The sequence below is a fragment of the Peromyscus leucopus genome, chromosome 8a (assembly GCF_004664715.2).
Source record: "Peromyscus leucopus breed LL Stock chromosome 8a, UCI_PerLeu_2.1, whole genome shotgun sequence".
Taxonomy (NCBI): domain Eukaryota; kingdom Metazoa; phylum Chordata; class Mammalia; order Rodentia; family Cricetidae; genus Peromyscus; species Peromyscus leucopus.
Window position 1 is genome coordinate 27,117,227 of NC_051085.1, and position 22,298 is coordinate 27,139,524.

The 22,298-nt window shown below is 42.8% G+C and overlaps 1 protein-coding gene across 2 annotated transcripts in view; it reads right to left on the bottom strand.

Annotated features, from left to right (window-relative positions):
* Arhgap18 (Rho GTPase activating protein 18) overlaps nucleotides 1–22,298 on the bottom strand; it is a 214,178-nt gene that overhangs the window by 127,615 nt on the left and 64,265 nt on the right. The window contains exon 1 of one of the 2 annotated variants that reach the window (XM_028877379.2): nucleotides 20,539–20,765. The exons of the other annotated variant lie outside the window; for it this stretch is intronic. Within the exon in view, the coding sequence (XP_028733212.1) occupies nucleotides 20,539–20,651 (113 nt within the window). The 5' untranslated portion in view covers nucleotides 20,652–20,765. Of the gene's footprint in view, nucleotides 1–20,538; nucleotides 20,766–22,298 lie in introns of those variants that run through there. 2 annotated transcript variants of the gene reach the window in all.

Genomic DNA, 22,298 nt, shown 5'->3' on the forward strand with positions numbered 1-22,298 from the left:
CATTGAATCATGCAGACCAACATGGTTGCTCTCCCCATGGAAAGATCTCCCTTGGCCTTGAAGTTATTCTGTTACTGTTGACAGTTTTCAAAGCTGACTTTTTAATGAAACTCACTATTTCGATCATTTCATTATGCATTTGTTGTAACAGTTTCAGGAGGAAATCCTAAAAGCAATGGTCTTGCAAGTATCACAACTTAATGGTCAATGGGTCGTAAGAAAAAAGTTTTAGAAGAGTCACTTTTAATATCGGGAATATTAAAAAGTGTAAGCAAGCATGTCCAAACAAAAGTTTCCCAGGCTATTGTGCTAGAAAGTACAGTGGACCCAGGTACGAACAACCCACAAAGGCAACATCTGAAAGATGTCTGCCTGGTACTTCACCCTCGTAATTATCCTCTTAGTCACAACCAGTTTGCATGCTCCCAGAAGGTAGCCGAGGGGCAACATATAACCCAGGCAGCTGGCCATGCTTTCGAGTAATTGCTCTGTCCCTACTCCTAGTGTGCCCAAGGTGGACTCTCCTGTGTCTTGGACTGTGCCAACACACCACTTCCAATGCCAATTGCATCTCAGGTTCAGTCCCTCTGTGGCCACCCGGGCCTGGCCTGAGGCTCCCTTAGTGCTGATGCGGTCAGTGCCTCTGAATGGTGACAAGACGAAAATGTCCCTCCCACCCACAGCTGGTCCTCCTTCAGTCCTCTTACCATTGTTTCATTCTTGACCCCGCAACCTCGAAAATCCCATCTTCCCTTAAACTGAGATCTCAGGGTCCCCTGGGCCAGGATAAGGACTTGGCAGCATGGGCGTGTCTATGGATCTTATTTTTACATTGTGAAATATTTACAAAATGCATGCTTCCTTCCTTCCTTTTCCCCAAGAAGGCAGACTCTCTGTCGAGTGAGGCATTAACTGAGCAGACCCCTTTTTCAAAAAAACGACTCCACCAAACTTGGGTTCCCTGCAACACACGGGTCATTTTCTCCTCTGGCCTTCCTGTCCTGCCTGCACTGACTGGCCCTCCAGACTTTGCAGTTTTGAAAAAAAAAAATCTTTCAAAATAAACTGCTTTCCTAAGCATGGAGGGATGGTATAAAGCCAAGGAACTTCAGCAGTCAGTGTCAAATTTTAGCACCAGTTTGAAAGCTTGCTGACTCTCTCAGAGAGTCTCCCCAGCAACAGTGACCTATGACGAGAACAGACTGGACAGACACAAAACTCTATTTTGGCTAAGACTGGCAGCTTGTGGCAGCAGAAACTTTTTAGGTGCATGTCATACAGGGACACCTTGGCCTGGAAATCAACTATTTATACTCAGGTCTAGGTTTAGGAGCAAGAATAAGCCAGTTCACTTGCCTTCGGTTTGTTTGCCGACACATTTCAGATTACGTAGCCTAAAAGTGGAGATATGCCCCTGAAGGAGGTGCAGTGTGTCCATCACCGGATTACCATTTATAAGCCAAGAGTCTAAATATTATGGGAGACGGGGCTGAATGACCTGTGGCTGAGTGACAGATACTAGTCCACGTGCCTCAGTCAGCCCCCACTCACCACCTTCTTAAACACCCACAATAACTTAATCAAAAAGTACCCACGAAGTAGGTGATTTTATTTTGAGATCTCTGGGTCTGTGGTAGGCCATGGTTTTCATGTCCTCATGGCCCCATGCCGCCCTAACCCTAACTATTTAAACGTCTTCATCAGTGTGAAAGGAGCCTCTGTGAGAACTCCAACTTCACGGCTAAAGAAGAGTACTAACCCAACTGTCCGTGGAAAACTCTCACACAATGAGAGGACACTAAAACTAACTGAGTTGTTGGGGATGACCTGGAGATAATGTAGTCTCAGTGCAGCCTTACTGTCCTTTTTCTAAGGCTTAAGGAAAATCTTATTCATCTATAAAAAAAAAATGCAACTATTAATAATGGCAGTGGTACTGATGTAAAAAGCATTTTGTTAGTGTGTCCCTGTCAACCTTGGAAGCCTTTCCAGTTTACAAAAGCTACTGATAGAGAAGTCCTTGCCCAGGCTTATCTCCTCTGCTCTATCTACAGAAGCCCAGACTTCCTCATCTGGTTCTGCAGCCCCCGCCACAGCCCTACATCTCAGGACTGCTGGACAACCCACATCACACCTGCCACAGACAAGGTCTTCCCTGAAAACTGAAACCCTGGTGCCATTCAGACACCAACATGCCAACGTCACTTATTCTATGACTATGTGGCCAGACTTTAAGCCAGAGCTCATTTATAAACACCAGTTCTTTCCCTCATTTGGAGAAGGGTGTTAATTTTCTTCATCTTACAGGGATTAAATAAAGTACATTTTAAAGTTCGCAGGAACACAGAGTATGCTCAACAAATGTTTGTTTTGCGTTTCCTCTACAATGCAATTTGCTCCAATTACATGACTAGCCAACCACAAAATTCAAAGGAACACCTTAAGGTTACATAAAATTACTTATTAAATGGCAGAATGGGTTAAAAAAAAAAAAACTACTACTCATTGGGATAAATATCATTTTGGTGTCTGAAAGTTGCTAAAGTGATTTCCCCCAAATGACTACTTTACCATCCATGAGTTGTCCCAGATGCAGATTGGCAATACTCCCTTTAAAGACTAAAGCAGAGGAGCTTTTATTATGGAAATGAACATAAATCAGCCAGAATTCATACATTTCACTGTTCTTCAACTTGTGCTGTATACGCTTCCAAAACATCACTTTCAGTTTACAAAAGTTGGAAGTAAAACTATTCTTTTGAATGGCGTAGTGGTGAAGACCCTGACAGCCAGGTTCCCAGGGCCGAGCTCCAAATCCCAGGATTGCCACAACAGGACAGCCTCGGGCAGCTTGCTTGACTTCTCTGGACTACTGTGTCTTCACCATCTTAAAGGAGGTGGAATAGCTGAAGATTGATGTTCTAGAGGAAAAGGTGGTGACTAAGATTGTCCAACTCTTTTAAGTAACAAAACATGTAACATATATACCCAAGATACAAATGAATGTTCCTAAACCAAAATATACAACCTATGTCTGATACAATGGACAAAATCACCATACTGGAATGGAGAATAGCTAAAACTCCACTAACTGAAAGCCAATCTTTGCTTGGCCAGGCCATAGTTCCTCTTGACACTGTTTCCCACATATCAACACTAAAACTGCCCCAAGGTAGTTCCTCCATAACTATACCTCACTGTCATGTTAGGTTTGGGGATATACATGTAAATTTTGCCTATAAAAATACTAGGTAATATTTTTTCCTGAAAGACATGTCTTATATGAACTTTTCCCTTTTTTTTCCTTCTAAACCCCCAGCTATCCTGAACGGACTATGTGAGCTGAACTTTCAACACGACTGTTTCCACCTGTCCAGAGCTCAGATGGTGAGTGTGTAGCACCACGCCCAGCTGAAACTTAAATATCTAAAAAGAAGAAACACTCTTACAGCCTATCGTGATGGCACACCTCTTTAATCCCAGAACTCAAGAGACAGAGGCAGGTGGACCTCTGTGAGTTCGAGGCTAGCCTAGTCTACAGAGTGAGTCCCAGGACAGCTAGGGATATACAGTGAGACTCTGTCTCCAAGTTGGGGGAAGCAGGGAGAGACTCTCCTACTGTGGGAATGGGATTACCAAGAAGTAGTTCTGTAGGTATAAATGTGTAGTGGACAGCAGCAGAAGGGAAGCTGAAAACTGCTGATGTCACAGTATAAAAGAACCCAAAGTGCCTTACTGATTCCAAGGATACAATACCTAACACTTTTCTACACGTAAACAGAAAATAGTATTTTTAGTTCTCACAGACTACGTTCCCCAGAATGTTAGCTTCAAGTGTTTCATAAAACAGGGGCTCTTTCATCAAATTCAGAATTTATTATTTGCTACAATTTTTCTTCTATCTTTTTTGAGGCTTTAAATTCTATCTGGACAGTGTATGCTACAAGAAGGCTTGCAAGTGTTGCTTACACCCAAACACTGAAACACTGAGCTATAAAATCCTTTTTTGTTGTTGTTGTTTTGTTTTTCGAGGCAGGGTTTCTCCGTGTAGTTTTGGTGCTTATCCTGGATCTCGCTCTGTAGACCAGGCTGGCCTCAAACTCACAGAGATCCACCTGGCTCTGCCTCCCGAGTGCTGGGGTTAAAGATGTGCACCACCACCGCCTGGCACACAAAATCCTTCTTAATATAATACTTAGTAACAACAGTACTCCACGTGCAATTTGGGAAATAAGGACCTAACACTAATTCATGCAAGAAAGTGTGCTTTAAACAAATAGACAAAGTGTTTGTCCCCCTGGAGAGAAGGGTACATAGTACATAGTACACAGCAATTAGAGTGGGTATTTTGTGTTAGAGGTGTCATGCCTAGACTCTGTCTTTAAGCCTCAACCTTCAAACTAAGCTGAAAAAAATGAGTCAGGGAGCTGGTGAGATGGTTCAGTGGGCAGAGCACTTGTAAGCCTGATAACCTGTGTTCAATCCCCAGACCCCAGATAATGGTGGATGGAGAGAACAAACTCCGCAATACTGATCTCTAATCCCCATACATGCACTGTGCCCACACAGGCCCACAGACACAATGATAACAATCATAACAGCAATAAAAGCTTTTAAAAACCTTTTTAAAAAGAATTAGCCTCGTCCCACTCCTACAGAAGGAAGGTCCCAGAAATTCCTTATAAATAAGTCTAAGAAATAAGAAAGGTGGTTTAAAAATTAGTTCTCTAAATTACATGATCTAACAAAGTATACCATCATTTCTATAGAGAAGTTATTTAAATATGCATTATGTCCCACTCTAAACAATGGCAATCCTAAATTGTAGATAGAAAGTAATGTTAAAGAAATACAAACATCCTAAAGTGCTGTTTCAAAATAAAAATCCTTATTTGGATGAACCCTCCCCACCCCAGAGTTCAAAGAGTTTGCTAATTAAGTGATAGTTTTCTTCCCTTTTAAAGGAAGTATGACTTCTAAGGAAGAGAAAATAAGTATGGTGCCATAAGTGGATAAAGGAGAAATGAGAACGTGAGGATTAAATGGGAATGGGGAGGAAGGGTAGAGGTTGGGACGTGGGGAAGGGTACTCAGCACGAAAAGCCTTTTGAAAGGCCATTTTCGAACATACCACTGTAGATGCTTCCAATGATTATACCTATAGAAAAGGAATTTAAATGAATATAATGATGGAGATAATACTCCAACTAGACATTTTATTTTACCAGATAAAACTCCCAGTCCAAGAATGGGTCACATCTTTTTTTGAATATTTGGCCAAAGAAGTCTTTTAGATACACATACCCAAATTACAGGCAATTGCCAATGCTATTGATACCCCTATACGACTGGATAAGTAAGACCCTATTGCTAAAGACACCACAAGCTTACTTATGACAAAAAGCATGAAGAAAAAGGATACTCAACTGGAAGCTTCAACCCTACTGGCTAGTGCTGAAAGAAGCTATACACGCTATTAGAGGAGAAAGCAATCACCAGTCTCATCTGGATATTAACATTATGAGCTACAATAATGACATGCCCTCGAGTGCAACAGCGGCATGATTATTGGTGGAGTGACCAACAACTTTTATCAAAATTAGACTTAATGCTCACTTTATTGAGCCCATACCTGACAATGTTCAGTAGGCCCAGAAACTGAGACTATAGAGGTAATGGGGTCTACAAATAACATTCTGCTAAATGAATAGAGCAATAAAACAACTCTTCATGACACATCGCAATACCCTGTAGACCAGTGCACTGCTCAACCCTCATCAGAGAGGGTTCTTCTTCCAGTAGATGGTAATTCACACTGAGACCCACATCTGAACAACATGCAATTACTGCCCTCTCCCTTCAAGGATCTCATGTGAAAGAGTGGGGAGGAAAGATTGTAAGAGCCAGAGGGGACAGGTGACTTCCAGGAAACTATTTTCCAGATGTGACAGGGCAGATGCATAAATGAACTCACAGAGACTGAAAGCATACACAAGACCAGCATAAGCTGAAACCAGACAAAATCCCAGCATGCTGGAGGGCAAATGGACACAAAGCCCCTCCCCTAAACAAGAAGTTATTCACAACTGAAAGCTGCTGGAGAGGGAAACTCAGTTTTTGTCAAAGAAGTGGCACTAGGTATCAACCATACTCTAGGGCAGGCCCCGTGCTCACAAGTAATTGGCCAAGACAAATCAGCCTCCATGTTTTGTTTTATTTATTCTGTTTTGTTTTCTTTCTATTTAATTTTTTTCTTCTTTAACTATCTATCTATCTATCTATTTATCTATCTATCTACCTACCTACCTACCTATCTAATATATGAGTGCTCTATCTGCATATATGCCTTTATGCCAGAAGAGGACATCAGACTCCACTACAGATGGCTGTGAGCCACCATGTGGGTGCTGGGAATTGAACTCAGGACCTCTGGAAGAGCAGCCAGTGCTCATAACCTCTGAGTCATCACTCTAGCCCCTTAATTTACTAAGAGGGAGAAAGAACATGAAGTTTCCAGGGGCATGTGGTCTGGAAGCAGTTAGAGGAGGGGAAAGAAAGAATATGATTAAATATGATCAAAATACATTATAAAATCTTCAAAGAATAAATTAAAACATTAAAAATAAATAATGGAAGTATGGTGGAAAGAAAGCATAATCTAATAATAGACACAAATAAAGCAAAAACTTCTAAAACAAGAAAGAAAGGAAAATTTACAGGACTGCTGTTCAGGTATGTCTGGCTGAGTGTTCACAGTCTCTGAAGGTGCCGGGATGCACGCATGCACCAAAGTACTGGGAGTTGGGACATAAGTTACTCAAACACTGTAGATTAATTTCCCACCATCTCTTGGATGTTTTCATATGTACTATGTGATCTCAAAACTATCATGTACTACAAAATACCAACAACCCCTCAGAGTAAATTTCACTGGACGTAAACAAACAGGGGTCTTTGGAAGCATGGCTGGCAGCAAATGGAAACCATACAGGATAATAGCTAGCTAACATTAAATGAGAATGTCCTATATAGTATCCCTGCGGCCTGCTATTCCTCCATGCTCTTGAATCTGAGCCGGCCTATGATTTATTCAACTGGCAAATAGCATGCCGCTCAACTCACTCACTTCTGATTGGTTCCTCAAGTCCAGTTAGTAGCGTCCTCTTAGATTTCCTGGGACATTCATTGTGAAGAAAGTCAGTAAGAGTGTAAGACAGCTGACAACCTTTGACATGGCCATACTCGAAGAAACCTCAGCTAACCAAGCAGAGATGTTACATAAGGAGAAAAGAGCTGCCTCCCCGCCTAGGCGCAAATGCGTCAATATGGAGGCACTGATGACAGCAGCTCAGCCCTTTCTGTATGATGGCTCCACATAGTTACCTATTTCTTTTCCTAACTGTGACAAAACACCTATGAGAAGCAAGAAAAGAGAAAGATTTATTTTGGGTCACGTCAGGAAAAGCTCATGTTGGCGGGGATATGCAAACCAAAGAGTCCTTCATGGCTCAGTTGATCAGAGAGTAGAAAACACAGGCCAGAATGGGAACCAGCCAACAACCCCCTAGCTTTCCTGCTGTGGACTCAAGTGAGAAGATTTCATAACAGCCAAAAACAGAGCCACCAGCCTGGGACAAAGTGTTCAAACACCTAAGCCTACAGAGGAGACATTTCACATTTAAGTCACATATTCTGGATCCTTACATTTTTCGTTCACAGATTTTACTAAAACCCAAAATTGAGATCAACATGCTTTTTATAGAACATCATTTCATTCACACACTATGTTATCTGTCAGACCTCTATTGATTCTTTTTCAGACAGGGCTTCTCTATATAGCACAGCTGGCCTAGCATTTGCTATGTAACCCAGGCTTGCCTCAAACCTGTGGCAATCCTCTGCCTCCCAAGTACTGGGGTTAGAGACACACATCATACCATACTTTTGTCTATTGATTCTTTCTTGTTTGGTTGGTTTTCAAGACAAGGTTTCTCTGCGTAGCCCTGGCTGTCCTGGAACTCACTCTGTAGAATAGGCTGGCCTCGAATTCACAAAGATCCACCTGCCTCTGCCCCCTGAGTGCTGGAATTAAAGGTGTGCACCACCACTGTCCAGCTTCTATTGATTCTTAATGAAAGACCCTTACTCAAGAAAAAGGAGGACTTATGGGCTAGAGAGATGGTTCAGCATCAGAGTACTCACTGCTGTTCCACAGGACCCATGTTCAGTTCCCAATACCCATATTACAAGGCTCAAAATGACATGTAACTCCAGCTTCAGGAGACTGGACACCCTCTGTGGCTCCATGGGTATCCACACAATATGAATGTCACAAACACACACCCTTATAAATAAAAATAAATCTAAAAAATGGGAAGGGATTTATATAATTACCCAACCACATCTAAATATAAAACCACCCAACTCCACTATAATACAGAGTATTTCAGAATGTTATAATTCAAATAGTCTAGAAATATAACTGTACCTGTCCATGCCCTCAAAGCTAAAGTTGTTATCAATGAAAATGAGTTTAAAAAATAAAATACTATACACATCTGTGTCTAATACTATACACATCTGTGTCTACCCCAAATCATTTTTATCAGATGACAATGACGCCTTCGACTGTATTATTTGAACAGAGAGAAATAAACAGGTCCACACGAGTAACCCTAGTGAAGCATCAATTATAAAACACGTTCATCAAGTTACATGTTTCTAGACCACCTATAAATAGCTTGTTCCTTTCAACTTCCTGCAGCTAACTTGTCTTTTCTTAGCCAAACTGAACCTCAATAACTCAGCCAAAGTTCTTGAAAAATTCTGTCCTTTAAAAGAGGTACTCTAAAAAACGTGGTTCTAGAATATATCTGGATTTTATTGAATTTCCTTGCAACCTTGTTTAAAGCAGAAATTCTTACATTTGCTTTCCTCCAGACTCATCATTTTTATACACTAAAAACCTCTGTAGATACTTAGTTAAAAAACAGATATTTAAAAGTGTATATATATATATATATATATATATATGATTTAAGATATTATATACTTATGTACCCTTACATATATTTACATATAGGAGATTTAAGATATTTTATACTTACATATTCTTAAAAGAATTTTTTAGTTGTCCAAATCTCACCCAAGTAAACCCAACTAGGAATTTGAATTTTATGCTGTTATGCTTTCCATTTTATCAATAATATATAATACCTATAGCTTTCCTCAGATATATATGATATTTGATATCATTGGCTTTCAGAGATGATACATCAACTCTCTAATGCTAAACCATGCAAAATCCACAATTCTTATGAGTAAAAATCCAAAGATTACCTTACTGTTCCACATTAGTGTGGGTCTAGGAGTTATTTCGTTTTGTTTTATATTTGTGTGAGTGCAGGTGTTATGTTCTGTTCTGTTCATGTGTATCTCTTACTGCTTCCTGCTCTGTACACCACACAGGCTGGCCAGGAAGGCCCTGGGGTTTCTCCTGTTTCCACCTCCCTCCCATCTCACTGGATTTCTATCACCCAGGCTTTATACGGGTTCTGAGGATCTGAACTCAGGCCCGAGTTTACACAGCAAGCCTTTACCCACTGAGTCATCTCCCCAGTTCTTCCACTCCAGGTGTATAGCAGCTTAGAGGTAAAGCATGTTTTATTTCACTAAATTAATGACGCCATCCCAGTTCAAACCTGATTTGATAGGGCATAAGAACAGATGTCAATTTCCACCTTCCTGAATCTTTCAAAATGGATGGCAAAGGCCAGCAGGATGACTCAGCTTGCTACCAAGGACATCCTGAATCCCATCCCAAGGACCCACAGGGTGGAAGAAGAGAATCTACTCAAACACTTGTCCTCTGTCCTCCACAGGCACACCATGGCACACATGCCCACTCACATACAGAGACATGATAGATAGAAGAATTTAAATTTTTTTCCCAAGGTAGGCTAGGCGTGGTACCAAATGCTTTTAATTCTAGCACTAGGGAAGTGGAGGAAGGAGGATCTCTGAGTTCAAGGCCATTCTGGTCTACAGACTGAGTTTCAGGCCCACAAGGCTACACAGTTCAACCTTGTCTCAAAAAAAAAAAAAAAAAAAAAAAAGTTTTTTAGGGGACACAGGAAGACATAGTTATTTAGTTATTGAAGTTATGCCAAGGTCTCTTATACTTTGGAAAGGAATATTATGTTATAGAAAAACAAAACTAAACACAAGAAAAGATAGAGATTTTTTTTTTCATTTCTCAAAACACAAAAGGCCTGAAAGCAAAGAACTCTACACTCTGAATGGCAATTGTCAGCAGAGTTGAAGATTTTATTTGGGTCCAGAAAGTTTATTTCTAAATTTAATGGGAAATTAGAATGCATTTCCCCAACAGTGCTACAACTAAGTGGCATTTTTTGCCTAAAAAAGGAACCTATCACTGGAAGCCTGTTCTTTTCTGAAGGGACATGGAGGAGGAGTGGATTTGGGGGGACTGGGTCACGAGGAAGAGAGGAGGGAGGGGAACTGTGGTCAGGGTGTACATATATGACAGAAGAATTTTTTAAAAAGGAACCAATTAACAATGGGCAGAACTGGGTGACTGGAGGATCCACGGAACTTTGGCATCACGTCCACATTCTTTCTCCCCTACGGAAAATGGCTTTTGCATTTTTAAGAGGCTCACAGATCTGACCTCCATGGGTCTCACCTTCATTTCTTCCTTCTAGTTACTTCCACTTACTGCCTCTGCAATGGAAGCAAAGCGGCCTGTCCCTGTGGACATTTCATAAGCAGGATCTTGCAAAGAGTGTAAAGTGCAGGCTAGTAGGACACTCTCCAGATCTACAGCCCAGTGCATCACAGACAGCTGAAGAAAGGCACTATGGGTCACACAGCAAGAAATGGTAACATCTGGAAAGTTTCCACACCCGAAGGTCAGAGGACAGCTTGCAGGAGTCTGTTCTTTCCTTCCGTCTTGTGGGCAGGGTCCCAGGAACGTAACTCAGGTCATCAGCTGGGTGTCAGTTAGCTGGATGGCAACTGCCCTTGTCCTCGGGGCTATCTCTGCAACCCATGTTTTCAAACTTTTTTTTTTAACCAGATGGGATATCTGTGGATATCTGCTCCAGGAAGCATTAATTGCTTCCTGTTTATGAGGTTAACAGCAGCCCATTAAATATATATTTACATTTTAAGGGCAAAAACAGGGCGTATAAATACAGTAAGCTACAAAGTAATGTACCTGCAAATACTGAGGTAAGCCACAGTCAATCTTTACATGGAGGCCCATGAACAAACAGCTTTTCTTGCTAACCTAGATAACTTCATAGTTTATTGAAGGTAACAAATGATTTATAAGTTTCCATGCTCCAAAAGTAAGAAACAAAAGCTGCTCGAAGCAGTCACCCCGATTAATGTTTCAATACTTAGGAGCCTTCCTTAAGATACTTTTTGTGCATTCTTTATAGTTCTTAAGATAGGCAATCTGAAATGCATGACTTACTCCAAAATGGTTTTTAAGATAACGATGTTATTCTGTAAATGCAACAAAGCAAACATTCATTGCAGAAACTATTAACAAATTAGCTTAAAAACTGCTTTTCAATACTTGTCCACGTTTGTTCACTGACAGGCAATAGGCTCTCGCTGCCCTCCATCACCACAGGAAAGGAGCTGCCCTCTAAGACAAGCACTCTCCTTAGGATGCTTGCTCCAAGTTAACCCAGTCAATACCAGAACAGCTCTGGAATAGAAAGAAAAGAAACAAACTGATGTCCCCAGACTATCAGTAAATTGCTGTGGCTTCAGCCCAGAACTCAGACTGTCCCAGCCAGGCAGTCTGGCTCCCAGTCTGTGTGTGCAATGTCTACACCTTTTCCCTCTCACACTCAATTTATTGATTCATTCAAGCTTTTACTGACTGCCTAAAGTGGAACAAGACCTCTGCTAAGACAACTAACCAACCTGTCTGCTGAAACCACCCACCGACAAGATCCCTGAGTACAAGATCTTATACCTGAGTATCGACAGCACAAATCTTACCAAAATGTCAGGGCTCTGGCTAAATGAAAGTTCTGGAGAAAAACCTAAGACACAGAAAATGGTTTCTGGTCATTCTCAACTTCATTTTAAATTTCTTTTAGAATTAATCTGGTGAAGGGAATAAGAGTGTTGCTATACTGAGTTCATAGATAAGGAAATCTATAAAAGTACTGTGTCCTAAACTTCTTAGAAAAGATGACACATCCTTTCTATGGGAACCTACTCTATCCACAGGCCTTACCTCTAAAAAGATCCAGATTGACTAAATAGTCCACTGCCTGGAGACTGGTTACAGTCCACTACTAAACTGGGGTTCAGGGGTTAAGAAAGCTTGTGTGTAAGCAGAAAGGCCTGAATTTGAATTCTAGAACTCCATAAATAAGTGGGGCGTAGCCGCTCACATGCCTGTAACTCCCACTCACATGCCTTTAATTCCAGCACTGTGCTAGAGAGAGATAGAAAGGATGCTGGGGCTTTCTGGCCACCAACATAGGTCCAAGTTCAGCAAGAGACTCTGCCCCAAAGAAATAGGACAGAGAGTGACAGAGCAGGGTGACTAACATCTTCCTCTGGCCTCCATACTCATACCTCACCATGCACACACTGAACATTCATATCTCCCTCTGCCTCCCTCTCCCTCTCAGACACACACACACACACACACACACACACACACACACACACACACACACCACATACATGCATCAAAACAAGATGAACTAGGCAAGTCAAGTCCCAATTTAAAATTTTTAATAAAAAGATGATTCATTTAGCTCTAAGACACAAGAGGGTAGAAAGACCCCCATGAAGAGCCATCATGGTCAAACTGAAATGATCAGTCAATAAAGCTAATGGCTGGGTAATAGTCTTAAAGAAAAAGTAAGTCAGTCACAAGTGACACCACATGACCAGTCACTGGACAGAAAAGGGAATGGATCCCTTCCCTGTGACCAAGATCCTTGTACATGATAAACCCCACTTCCCCTATAAAAATGCATTTTCTCAGCCAAAAAGCAGCTACCAAATACAACTGTAAGACACAAATTTTGCCACTCTCTCTACACAGATAATTTGGTGGACTTGGTATTTACAGGACTCAAGACATGGGGAGTGGCCAGACAAGTCTCTATGGTTCCTGTTTACTTCTACAAATAAATACCTTGCCAGTTCAAAGTGACAAATGCAGCATTGAAAAGAATATGTCTACAGAAAGATCTAGACACGCTTTCTGCTGCTCCTGCCTGAATTCACTCCAGACACTTCAGTGCATCCCCTCTCTCCTCTAATAATGAGCTTGTGTTCCACATCTTACCAAATGAAAAGGCTCATGACCCATCAAACAAAGCAAAACAGCCCATCTCCAAGCTCTTGGTAAAAATGAAAGGTTTGGACCAGGAGAATAAACATCGGAGGGAGAAATTCATGTGAGGCGTGTCATCACACAATCTTGGTGCACCCTCCTCCTCCATGCAAACAAGCAGGGTAAGAAGACCTGCCAGCCTGTGTTTTCTGCAGGTCTGAGCACACACACACAGTGATGCCCCAAAGATGGCAGAGAGAGCTTTCTCAGGACGCTCAGGCAGAGCTCAATAAAGAAGTGGAGAGAAGGTAGCAGATATAATGCGACCTCATTCATTCAAGAGCTGGAAGCATGGAGAAAGAACTCCCAGCAGGGCAGCCTTGGTCTCTGGTGTGGTAGGGGTTTATCCAAATATGGGAGACTGATGTTTACAGGAAGTGAGAACTAAAAGAAAAGGAGTATTTGTTCTGGTGTCCCATCGATATTAAAAGTGACTTCGGGACTGGAGAGGTGGCTCAGTGGTTAAGAGCACTGACTGCTCTTCCGGAGAACTCAGGTTCAAATCCCAGCACCCACATGGCAACTCACAGCTGGCTCTAACTCTAAGGTCTGACACCCTAGCACAGACATACATGCAGGCAAAACACTGATGTGCGTAAAATAAAAATTTAAAAGGGGACTTAGGTCCAGCTGCTGTGCCGCCAATCCTTGAACCTGCGCATCATGCTAAACAAGCAACTGTTGAGTCCATCTTGCTTCAACACTTAGTAGAACCACATCAAAAGAATAACAGGGGCTGGTGAGAGCCATGTCACCAAGCCTGAGGACCTGAGCTTGACCCCAGGAATCTATGTGGTAAAAAGAGAACATCAACTCCCTCAAGTTGTCCTCTGACGTCCACACATCAGATGCAGCACATAGTCTGCCACATACACCACTAAATAGATAACAGTGATAAGGCTGTCCATGAGAGCAAGCAAACCCCACTGAGAGGAGGCAAGAGAGGACAAAGCTGTAGCACAGCAAGAGGAGGAAGCAGTGTGTGTGAATAACAAGGGATGTTTGAGCAGGAGGTTGGGGATGCAGTACGTGATCACTAAACCCTTACATTTGAAAACCATAAACTTAAAAAGTTCCATGAAGATAACTTTAAATAACTTCCTCTACCCCCCACTCCCTTTAAAGATGTGGATGATGAAAAGACAATGTTTTGCTGCCTAAATGAAGGTAAGATCTGCCCAGTCAAGAGTGTGTGCATCTTAACAACTCGAGAGGAAATTATGGGCAGGGCTTCTGTACTACAGACCAAAGACAACAAGTCTTAAAGTCTTCATGTCATTCAGTTGAGGGCAAGACTGAGAAAACAATCAACAACATGGATGGGTACAAAGAATGTATTTCCTCACTAAATCCTGTGAAAGTAGGACCAGGAAATATGCTTTAACTAACTGCAAAATAAAACTTATTAACAAGTATCCCTTTCACAAAATAATAAAGGTTTCAGATGATATATAAATTTGGAAGGAATTACTAATGGCACCATACATCGGATTTTTAAATACCATGGGCAATCACATAAAAATGATGGTCCCAGACTCAGTGCATAGCTCAGTGGTAGAGTGCTTGCCTGGCATGCGCAGGTCCCTGAGTTCAATCTCCAGCACCATGAGAGACAAACAAAATGCTGACCTCGTCAAGAAAAGCAATCATGTCTTTTTCTTAAAACATATACTCAAGGCTGGTTTCTGAGTCTTCCCAATGCAACTTCCTTATCCACTGTAGGACGTTTCCCCATCTAAAGCAGTGACAACTCCATCCTTACAAGAGTTTAGACCCAGATCCCTGTGACAACCTTTATTCTCATTTGCTCACACAACAGGCATCAGGAAATCCTGCAGACTCTTCCTCAGGGAATTCATGACCCACTCCCTCCATGACTGCAGTGACTAAGACCTTGGCCCAGGCCACTGTTACCTTTACCTTCTACATGTGGCTGCTGTTTCTACAGTTTATAATCAACCCCTTATTCTAAAGTGACCTTTTAAAACTGAAGTCTCCTCTGTGTCCTTCCTCTGCTCAAAACCATCTCCCCTCCACATTACCCCATTTTTTTTTTAAAGTATAATCAAAAAGCCCAAATGTTCTAGCAGCCGTCATCGGCCTGGTAGCTTCCTTCTCTCCCCAGCCCTCTGGCCATGCAGGGCTCTTTGCCTCTGTTATCTGCTCTAGGACTTCCTCTAGACCTATGGCTCTTATTCCTCTTGACCTCTCTGCCTTAATAGCCCTTGCTCTCAGATACCTGCTAATCCTGACCATCAGCAGCTCAGGGTTTATTGTCGACATCTGGATACCTCTCTCTACCCCAAGACATACCTTTTGACAAATTTTGAATCTGACATGTCTTCTATGGGCTCCTATGTTGAAACAGTGGTCCCAGCTGGAGGCACTATTTGGGGAGGTGATAAAGTACTTTTGGAAGTAAGGCCTGATAGGAAGAAATAAACCACTTGGGGTGTGTCTTGGGCAGCTCTATCTAAACGCAGACTCCTATCTGTCTTGTTGCTTCTTGGCTGCCTCCTCCACCACACACTCCTGCTACCAAGCTGCTTACCCTTGACTGAAGCCTCAATCCATGGGATTCATGGGCTGAAGCCTCTAAGTGGAACTCAAGGTCAGTGCTTACTCTCTCGCTTTTCTCAGGTACTTGTCACAGTGAGAAAAAGCAACTGGTCACATTCTCCATGAAACCCCAGCAAAGGGACACTTTGTCTGATTCTCAGTGACAACTTAGAGATTGTATTTGGAGTAACTGAGCAACTGGATGGCCAGGCTTATAGAACAAAGCAATGGATGAAACCTGAACATGGTTAGAGCTGAAATGTGGGTATGAAAGTGACAGCGCTTTCTGCTTGGCATGCTGTTGGGCAAAGTCCCTGAAGGTGGAGGAGGGAGGTATGAAGACAGGGGAGAGTCTAGCTGCCAAAAAAGGACCCACCCACATTCCATCAATGTTTATGGACTTCAGTGCCCAACTTCCATGTGCAGCTGTCTCCTGGCCAACTCAAAACTGCTGCGGAACAAAACACATCTCCAAGGACTTTCTGATTTCAAAAGTCTAAAAGATTTACACTGATCTTCATTTTACGATGTCTTTTTTCTTTGACCTGGAATGGGGAGAGAGTGAGCGAGAGATGGAGTTTTATAGATTAGACTCAAACTTGTTATACAGCTGAAGATGGCTTTGAAATCCTCATCTTCCTAGTTCCTCTTGTGTGCTGAAATTATAGGTATTTACCAGCCACACCCAGTTTCCCATAAGTCATTTTATTTGTTTATTTATTTGGATATTGTGGTGGTGGATAGTTTGTTTGAGACATGGCATTATATGACCCAGGTTGACCTTGAACTTTCTGGATAGACAAGGCTAGCTTGAATTTCTGATCCTCCTTCACTCCTTCACTCCCATATAGATATGTAACATCACATCTAGCTTCTAATATCATTCTTGACTAAGCATGGTGACTATGCATCTATTCCTCAAACCATGACAAAATGAGATTCCCAAGCACGGTGTCAAACTGAGGAAGAATACTCTACAGGGCATAAAGTGTTAAGGAAAACATCAGGCTGGCTCTGAGCCAGACACTGCCCCATGGGCTTTGCATGGATTTCTAACTTCATTGTCCCAGCAAGGGGAGGGCTAACGTGACATCCAACTTCCAGGCAGAGACTGAATGAACTCTACGGTGGTTCACACTGATAGTGACTATAAGAGTCAGTCAGAGTGTGAATCCAGCCATGTTGGTTTCCCAGCCTTGGGTTTCAGGTTTGTGATAACCCCTTATATAAGGAACACCATATTTGTTCAAGAGAGACACAAAGAGCTCATTCTCCAAACCATTTTAAACTATTAATTTTTTTGAGTTAGTTTCCAATAAGACAGAAAATATCATTTGACAATAATATTAAAAGAACAAAAACAAAAACATATAAAGTAATCATAGCAGAGTTTTTTTTTCCCCCTTAAAATGATGCTCAAGTCAGAGAATGGTAATGTAATACAGTTTTGTTGAAAAATTACTTTTCCTAAAGCAAATACTGAGAGGCCAGCCTGGGAAACAAGTAAGTAAATAAAGTCTTGTAAATATAGCTGCCCATAAAAAGTGGTTTCCTTTGGAAACATTTGTATACAGTCAGCCAGAAAACTAATGCTACCATGCTCTTTCAAGTCCCAGTAGTTGGAGGAAAAAAAACATTACAAAAAAGAAAATAAGAAAACAGGGTTCTATCTGGGCGTGGTGGTACATGCCTTTAATCCCAGCATTCAAGAGGCAGTAAGATCTCTGTGAGACTGAGGTCAGCCTGGTCTACAGAGTGAGTTCCAGGAGAGCCAGGGCTACACAGAGAAAGAAACCCTGCCTCAAAAAACAACACACACACACACACACACACACACACACACACACACACACACGATTCTATAATTGCGAAGCCCCAACCAGGAGTAAGATGAATTCTTCAACCTGGGATCTGGATGTGTGTTCTGATAAAGAGAGATAATGGAATCCGAGGAATCTGAGGATATCAGACTACTTACAAAATGTTAATTTCTCACTATCCTAAGTTTTCATAAGACCGGAACAGCAATAAAGAAAGACTTGGCAAGAGAAAGCTAAAAATCAAACATTTGCTATAAACATCTGAAATCATGAACATAACACTGTGTGTTTTTTTTAACTGCATTATGTATGTGTGTGTGTATATATATGTATTGAACCATTTGTTTGATTAAATAGTTCATCAATGTATATATTATTTAGACTAAATGGAGTCTTTCGATAAGCAAGGTCAGAATTTTAAGATATCTCCAGCTACTTTTAAATAGATATGAAGACATGCAGGATCTAATTTAGCCTCTTTATATGTATTTTACTTCAGCTTTATTTATCTTTTTTTTTTTTTTTGGAGACAGGGTTTCTCTGTGTAGCTTTCCTGGAACTCACTCTGTAGCCCAGGCTGTTCTCGAACTCACAGAGATCTGCCTGCCTCTGCCTTCCGAGTGCTGGGATTAAAGGCGTGCGCCACCACTGCCCAGATTGGCTTTATTTACAAAATAGGCATCAACCATCACTGAAACCTTGGAGCATCTTCCTAATGCTTAAACTACCGGCCAACCAGCCCACCCAGCCAACATCCTATTCACCCCTAACCAACATCACTGTCTTTAGATGGTCAGTCCTGATCCACCCCTCAAATCCCTCCTCCTTCCATCAAGCCTTACTCCACACCAATTCTAATATCGTAACCCCTTCGAGGCTAAACAAGGTACATCCCAAAGCTACATTCTGCTTGGCTGATAATTTACACTAAGTATCAGGGTAAAAATTAATGAGTAACCCCCTCCTCTCTCCTTCCTGCCTCAACCAAGTCTTCCATCTTCTCCCCAACTCTCCAATCAGTTACTATCCCCCATGAAAACCAAATCCCACAACAGGGTGGGTAAGCAGTATGGCAGCCAGCAGAAAGGCCTTTTGGAGCCATCCTAGAGATGTGTCCCCCCCCCCAACACACACACACACACACACACTGCATGGGCTACTGTTCGCCCTGCTCCTCGGCCCACTTGAGTTCTACTTCCAAAATAGCTGAAAACAATCCATTCCTCCTCGTTTGTTCAACCCGCTCAAGTCTAAACCATGCATCACAAGCTACCAAAGTGCAGACAACAGGAAAAAGTGTCTAGGAACATCCGCTGCCGACTCATGCAAAAACAAACTTTACTCCAACTGAAGGAATTGCTGGGGTTTGAGCCTGAACAATGGGATGAGAGGTTTGGACACAAGCCCCCCCCCCCCCCGAGTTTCATTCATTCTTACAACCAAGACCTCCATGACTCAGCTCCAGTCCTCAGGCCCACCCAGCCTGAAGCCATTACAACTGAAGAATATGCAAGCTCGCACAGTTCTGGCTATTTTGACTGCCTGTGCGGAAGACAAATTAGGCCAGCTACCGGCTAGCTGTCGCTGGCTGTTTGCTGCTCGAAGGTGAATATTTTGCTGTTGTTCAGAAGCATGGATGGAAGCAACAGATAATCCCCCAAAACACCAGAAAGCGAAATGGTAACGCATGGGGCGCAAGGGCAGCCATTGGCTTTTAACTTTGGAAATGAGTTCATTCAATGGCTTCGATACAATGGGCAACATGTGAGAGGCGAAGTTCTTCAGCCAGGCTCTAACCCGGAATACTACAGCCTTTCGTTGACTTTCCCACGTCCTTATGTTTGGGGATTTGGAAAAACCAATGAAAGGAGGCATTCTTTTCGTGTAAGTCCTGGGCGTTAAGTCACCCAAGAACAATGACGTTTTCATGATCACTTTTAGCATCAAGATGGAATTAGACTTGCTGATAACTAATTTTTTTTTTTTGGTTTGGCAATCTTCCAGGCCAATATTTGCAATGTATATCTAAGACTGGAGGTTAAAAGTTTCAGCTAGGGAGAAGGTCATTAAGGAGAGAGAGGAAGAGGGGGGCGGGAACCAACCTTGAAAAACAGAACAAAGTACCCAGATGACTGAGCGCCTCCATAGTCTATAGAACATTTACCCTGTCTGCCTATCAAGTGATTTAACATTAACCACGCTGCTGACAAAAACTCCCTTTTGAAATCCCTTTCCTAGGGGATGTGTTGCGCTGTGGCGGTAATCTACGTACACTGAAGAGCGTGAACTCTGCCACAGGCCAGTATCTTGGGCATTTTGCCCAAGAGGTCTGCTTTCAGCGTTCTGGGCGGAGGGTGGCACTCTCAAAACAGCTAGCGGAGTGACCAGCCTCCCTGCTTTTTTGGCAGACTTTCCCAGCTTCCAGTTCCAGCGGAGTTTTGAGCCCATTCAAGAATTCCATCTCACAGAGAGTGTTTCCGATACAGTCATTTGATCAGTCAGCATTTGCCCATGCACCTGCTAAGTAACTGGTAGAGCGCCACAGAGCCACGTCCCCCCATCCTCCACCGGTAATCCGAAGGACTCTTGCATACACACACACGGCGGAGCGGCTGAGATGCAAAGGACGAGCCAAAGGTCCAGGCTGCAGCCTGAGGTCAGCCTTCAAGTGTAGAGGTGATTCTCTTCCCTCATGACAACTTCCCTGTCACTTTGTTCCTGGGGCAGGTGGGGGATTTTTTTTGTTGGTTGGTCTCCTTACCTGGAGGTGGCTTCGTCGCCTCCCTTTGCATGGCTCTCCCCAACGACCTGGTCCTTGCCGCTGGGGTGGTAAGCGGTTAGCACAACTCCCGGGGAACTCGAGAGCCAGCTCATGATGAGAGAAGGGGCATAATTTCTGGGATCCTGACACAGAGAGGAATGAAGTTCCTGTCTCGCCTTGGCAACTTGCTCATTAGCAAGGGCCAGCCCCTCCCTTGTCCCGGCCAGCGATTCACAGGGAGAGGGGCGTGGCCTCTCCAGCAGGGCTTCCTGGCCCTGCAGTCACAGGCTGTGGGTGACTCACAGCTTTGTTTAAACCGGGCCATCCCAGCCGGCGGCAGCAGCAGTTAAGGGGGCCCGGGTGTTGTGTGGTGGTCCCTGCGCCCAAAGAACAGCTAACCGGTGTAAATACAAGCCTAGTGAGAAAGGAAACCATGGGTTGGGGCAGAGCCCTTTCCCCATTCCTGTTTCCATCTGATAATTTCTGCTACTTCATGTAACTCGAGAAAGGCATTCCTTTAACCCCTTCAAGGCAAGGCGTCCACATTCACCACAGGAAAACCGAGGAGCCCCCCGTCCAACATCCCAGTGCCATCTGGCCACCCTGAGAAAGGCTTCGCTTTCACATTAAAAATATTGCGTTACTGTGTACCCTGGAATGTCAAACATACCTCTTGTTTTATCAAAACACTCTTTAGAGGGGGAAATAGCTAGCTAAACGACCTGCCTGTCAAGAGGTATCGCTCAAAAATAAAACAAGATCCGACATTTACTGAGAATCTATTATTTTACAGTGGGGGTGGGGGTGGAGCTATGTCTGTGTGTGGGCGGGCGGATGCCCAGGAGCACTTCAGCTTGCGCGCGCACATGTATCAATATTGTAAGAAGAATTATAGCCAAGGGACAGGTGAAATACCTCGACCAAAATAAGTCAGTAAATGGCAGCGGAAGCCCATCTTGACTGTTTTGTTTGATGAAAAAGCAAGCTCAAAAGTGATTAAAAAATCATTTTCTGTGTTCACTTTCTACTCTGATCTACGTAGCAATCTGAATTGAAATACTTTTGCTTGATATGGATTTCCTTATCATGTATATTATTATATCTCTATTAGATGGGATCTTTGTAACCCTGGCTGGCCTGGAATTTGCTGTGTAAACCAGGCCGCCCTCAAACTCAAAGATTCAAGATTCTCCAGCTTTCTGCCTCCCAAGTGCTGTTCAGGACACCACACACTGATTTGTTGCTGTTATTGTCATTACTGTTAGGTGGGGCAGGGAGGGGGATTATTCATGTGTATGGTTGTATGTCTGTCTATGTGTCTGCCACATGTGTTCTGGTTCGCCAGAGGTTAAAAAGAGAGTTTCCTATTCCTCAGAGATAAAGTTATAAGGAAGTTGTAAACTGCCCAACATGGGTGCCGGGAGCCATTTGGAAAAATAGTGTGTGCTCTTCACTACTGAGCCATCTTTCCGCCCTGATTGTTGTTGTTGAGGCAAGATCTCATGAGAGCCAAGATGGCCTTCAACTTGAACTTGCTACCCAGTTGAAAACAACATTAAATTTGGGATTCTCTTGCCAGGCATACACCAGCAGGTCTGCCAATTGTCCCTGTGACTTCCAGTGTGTGGGGGTGGGGTCACTGGATCCAGAACTTGCAAGGGAAGGAAGCTACCAAAGGATCCAAATCTCCAGCCACAACCTAAAATCCTTGGTTACCTTTGTGATCACTCTTGGTTAATCCAGCTAAAATTCTTGGCTAT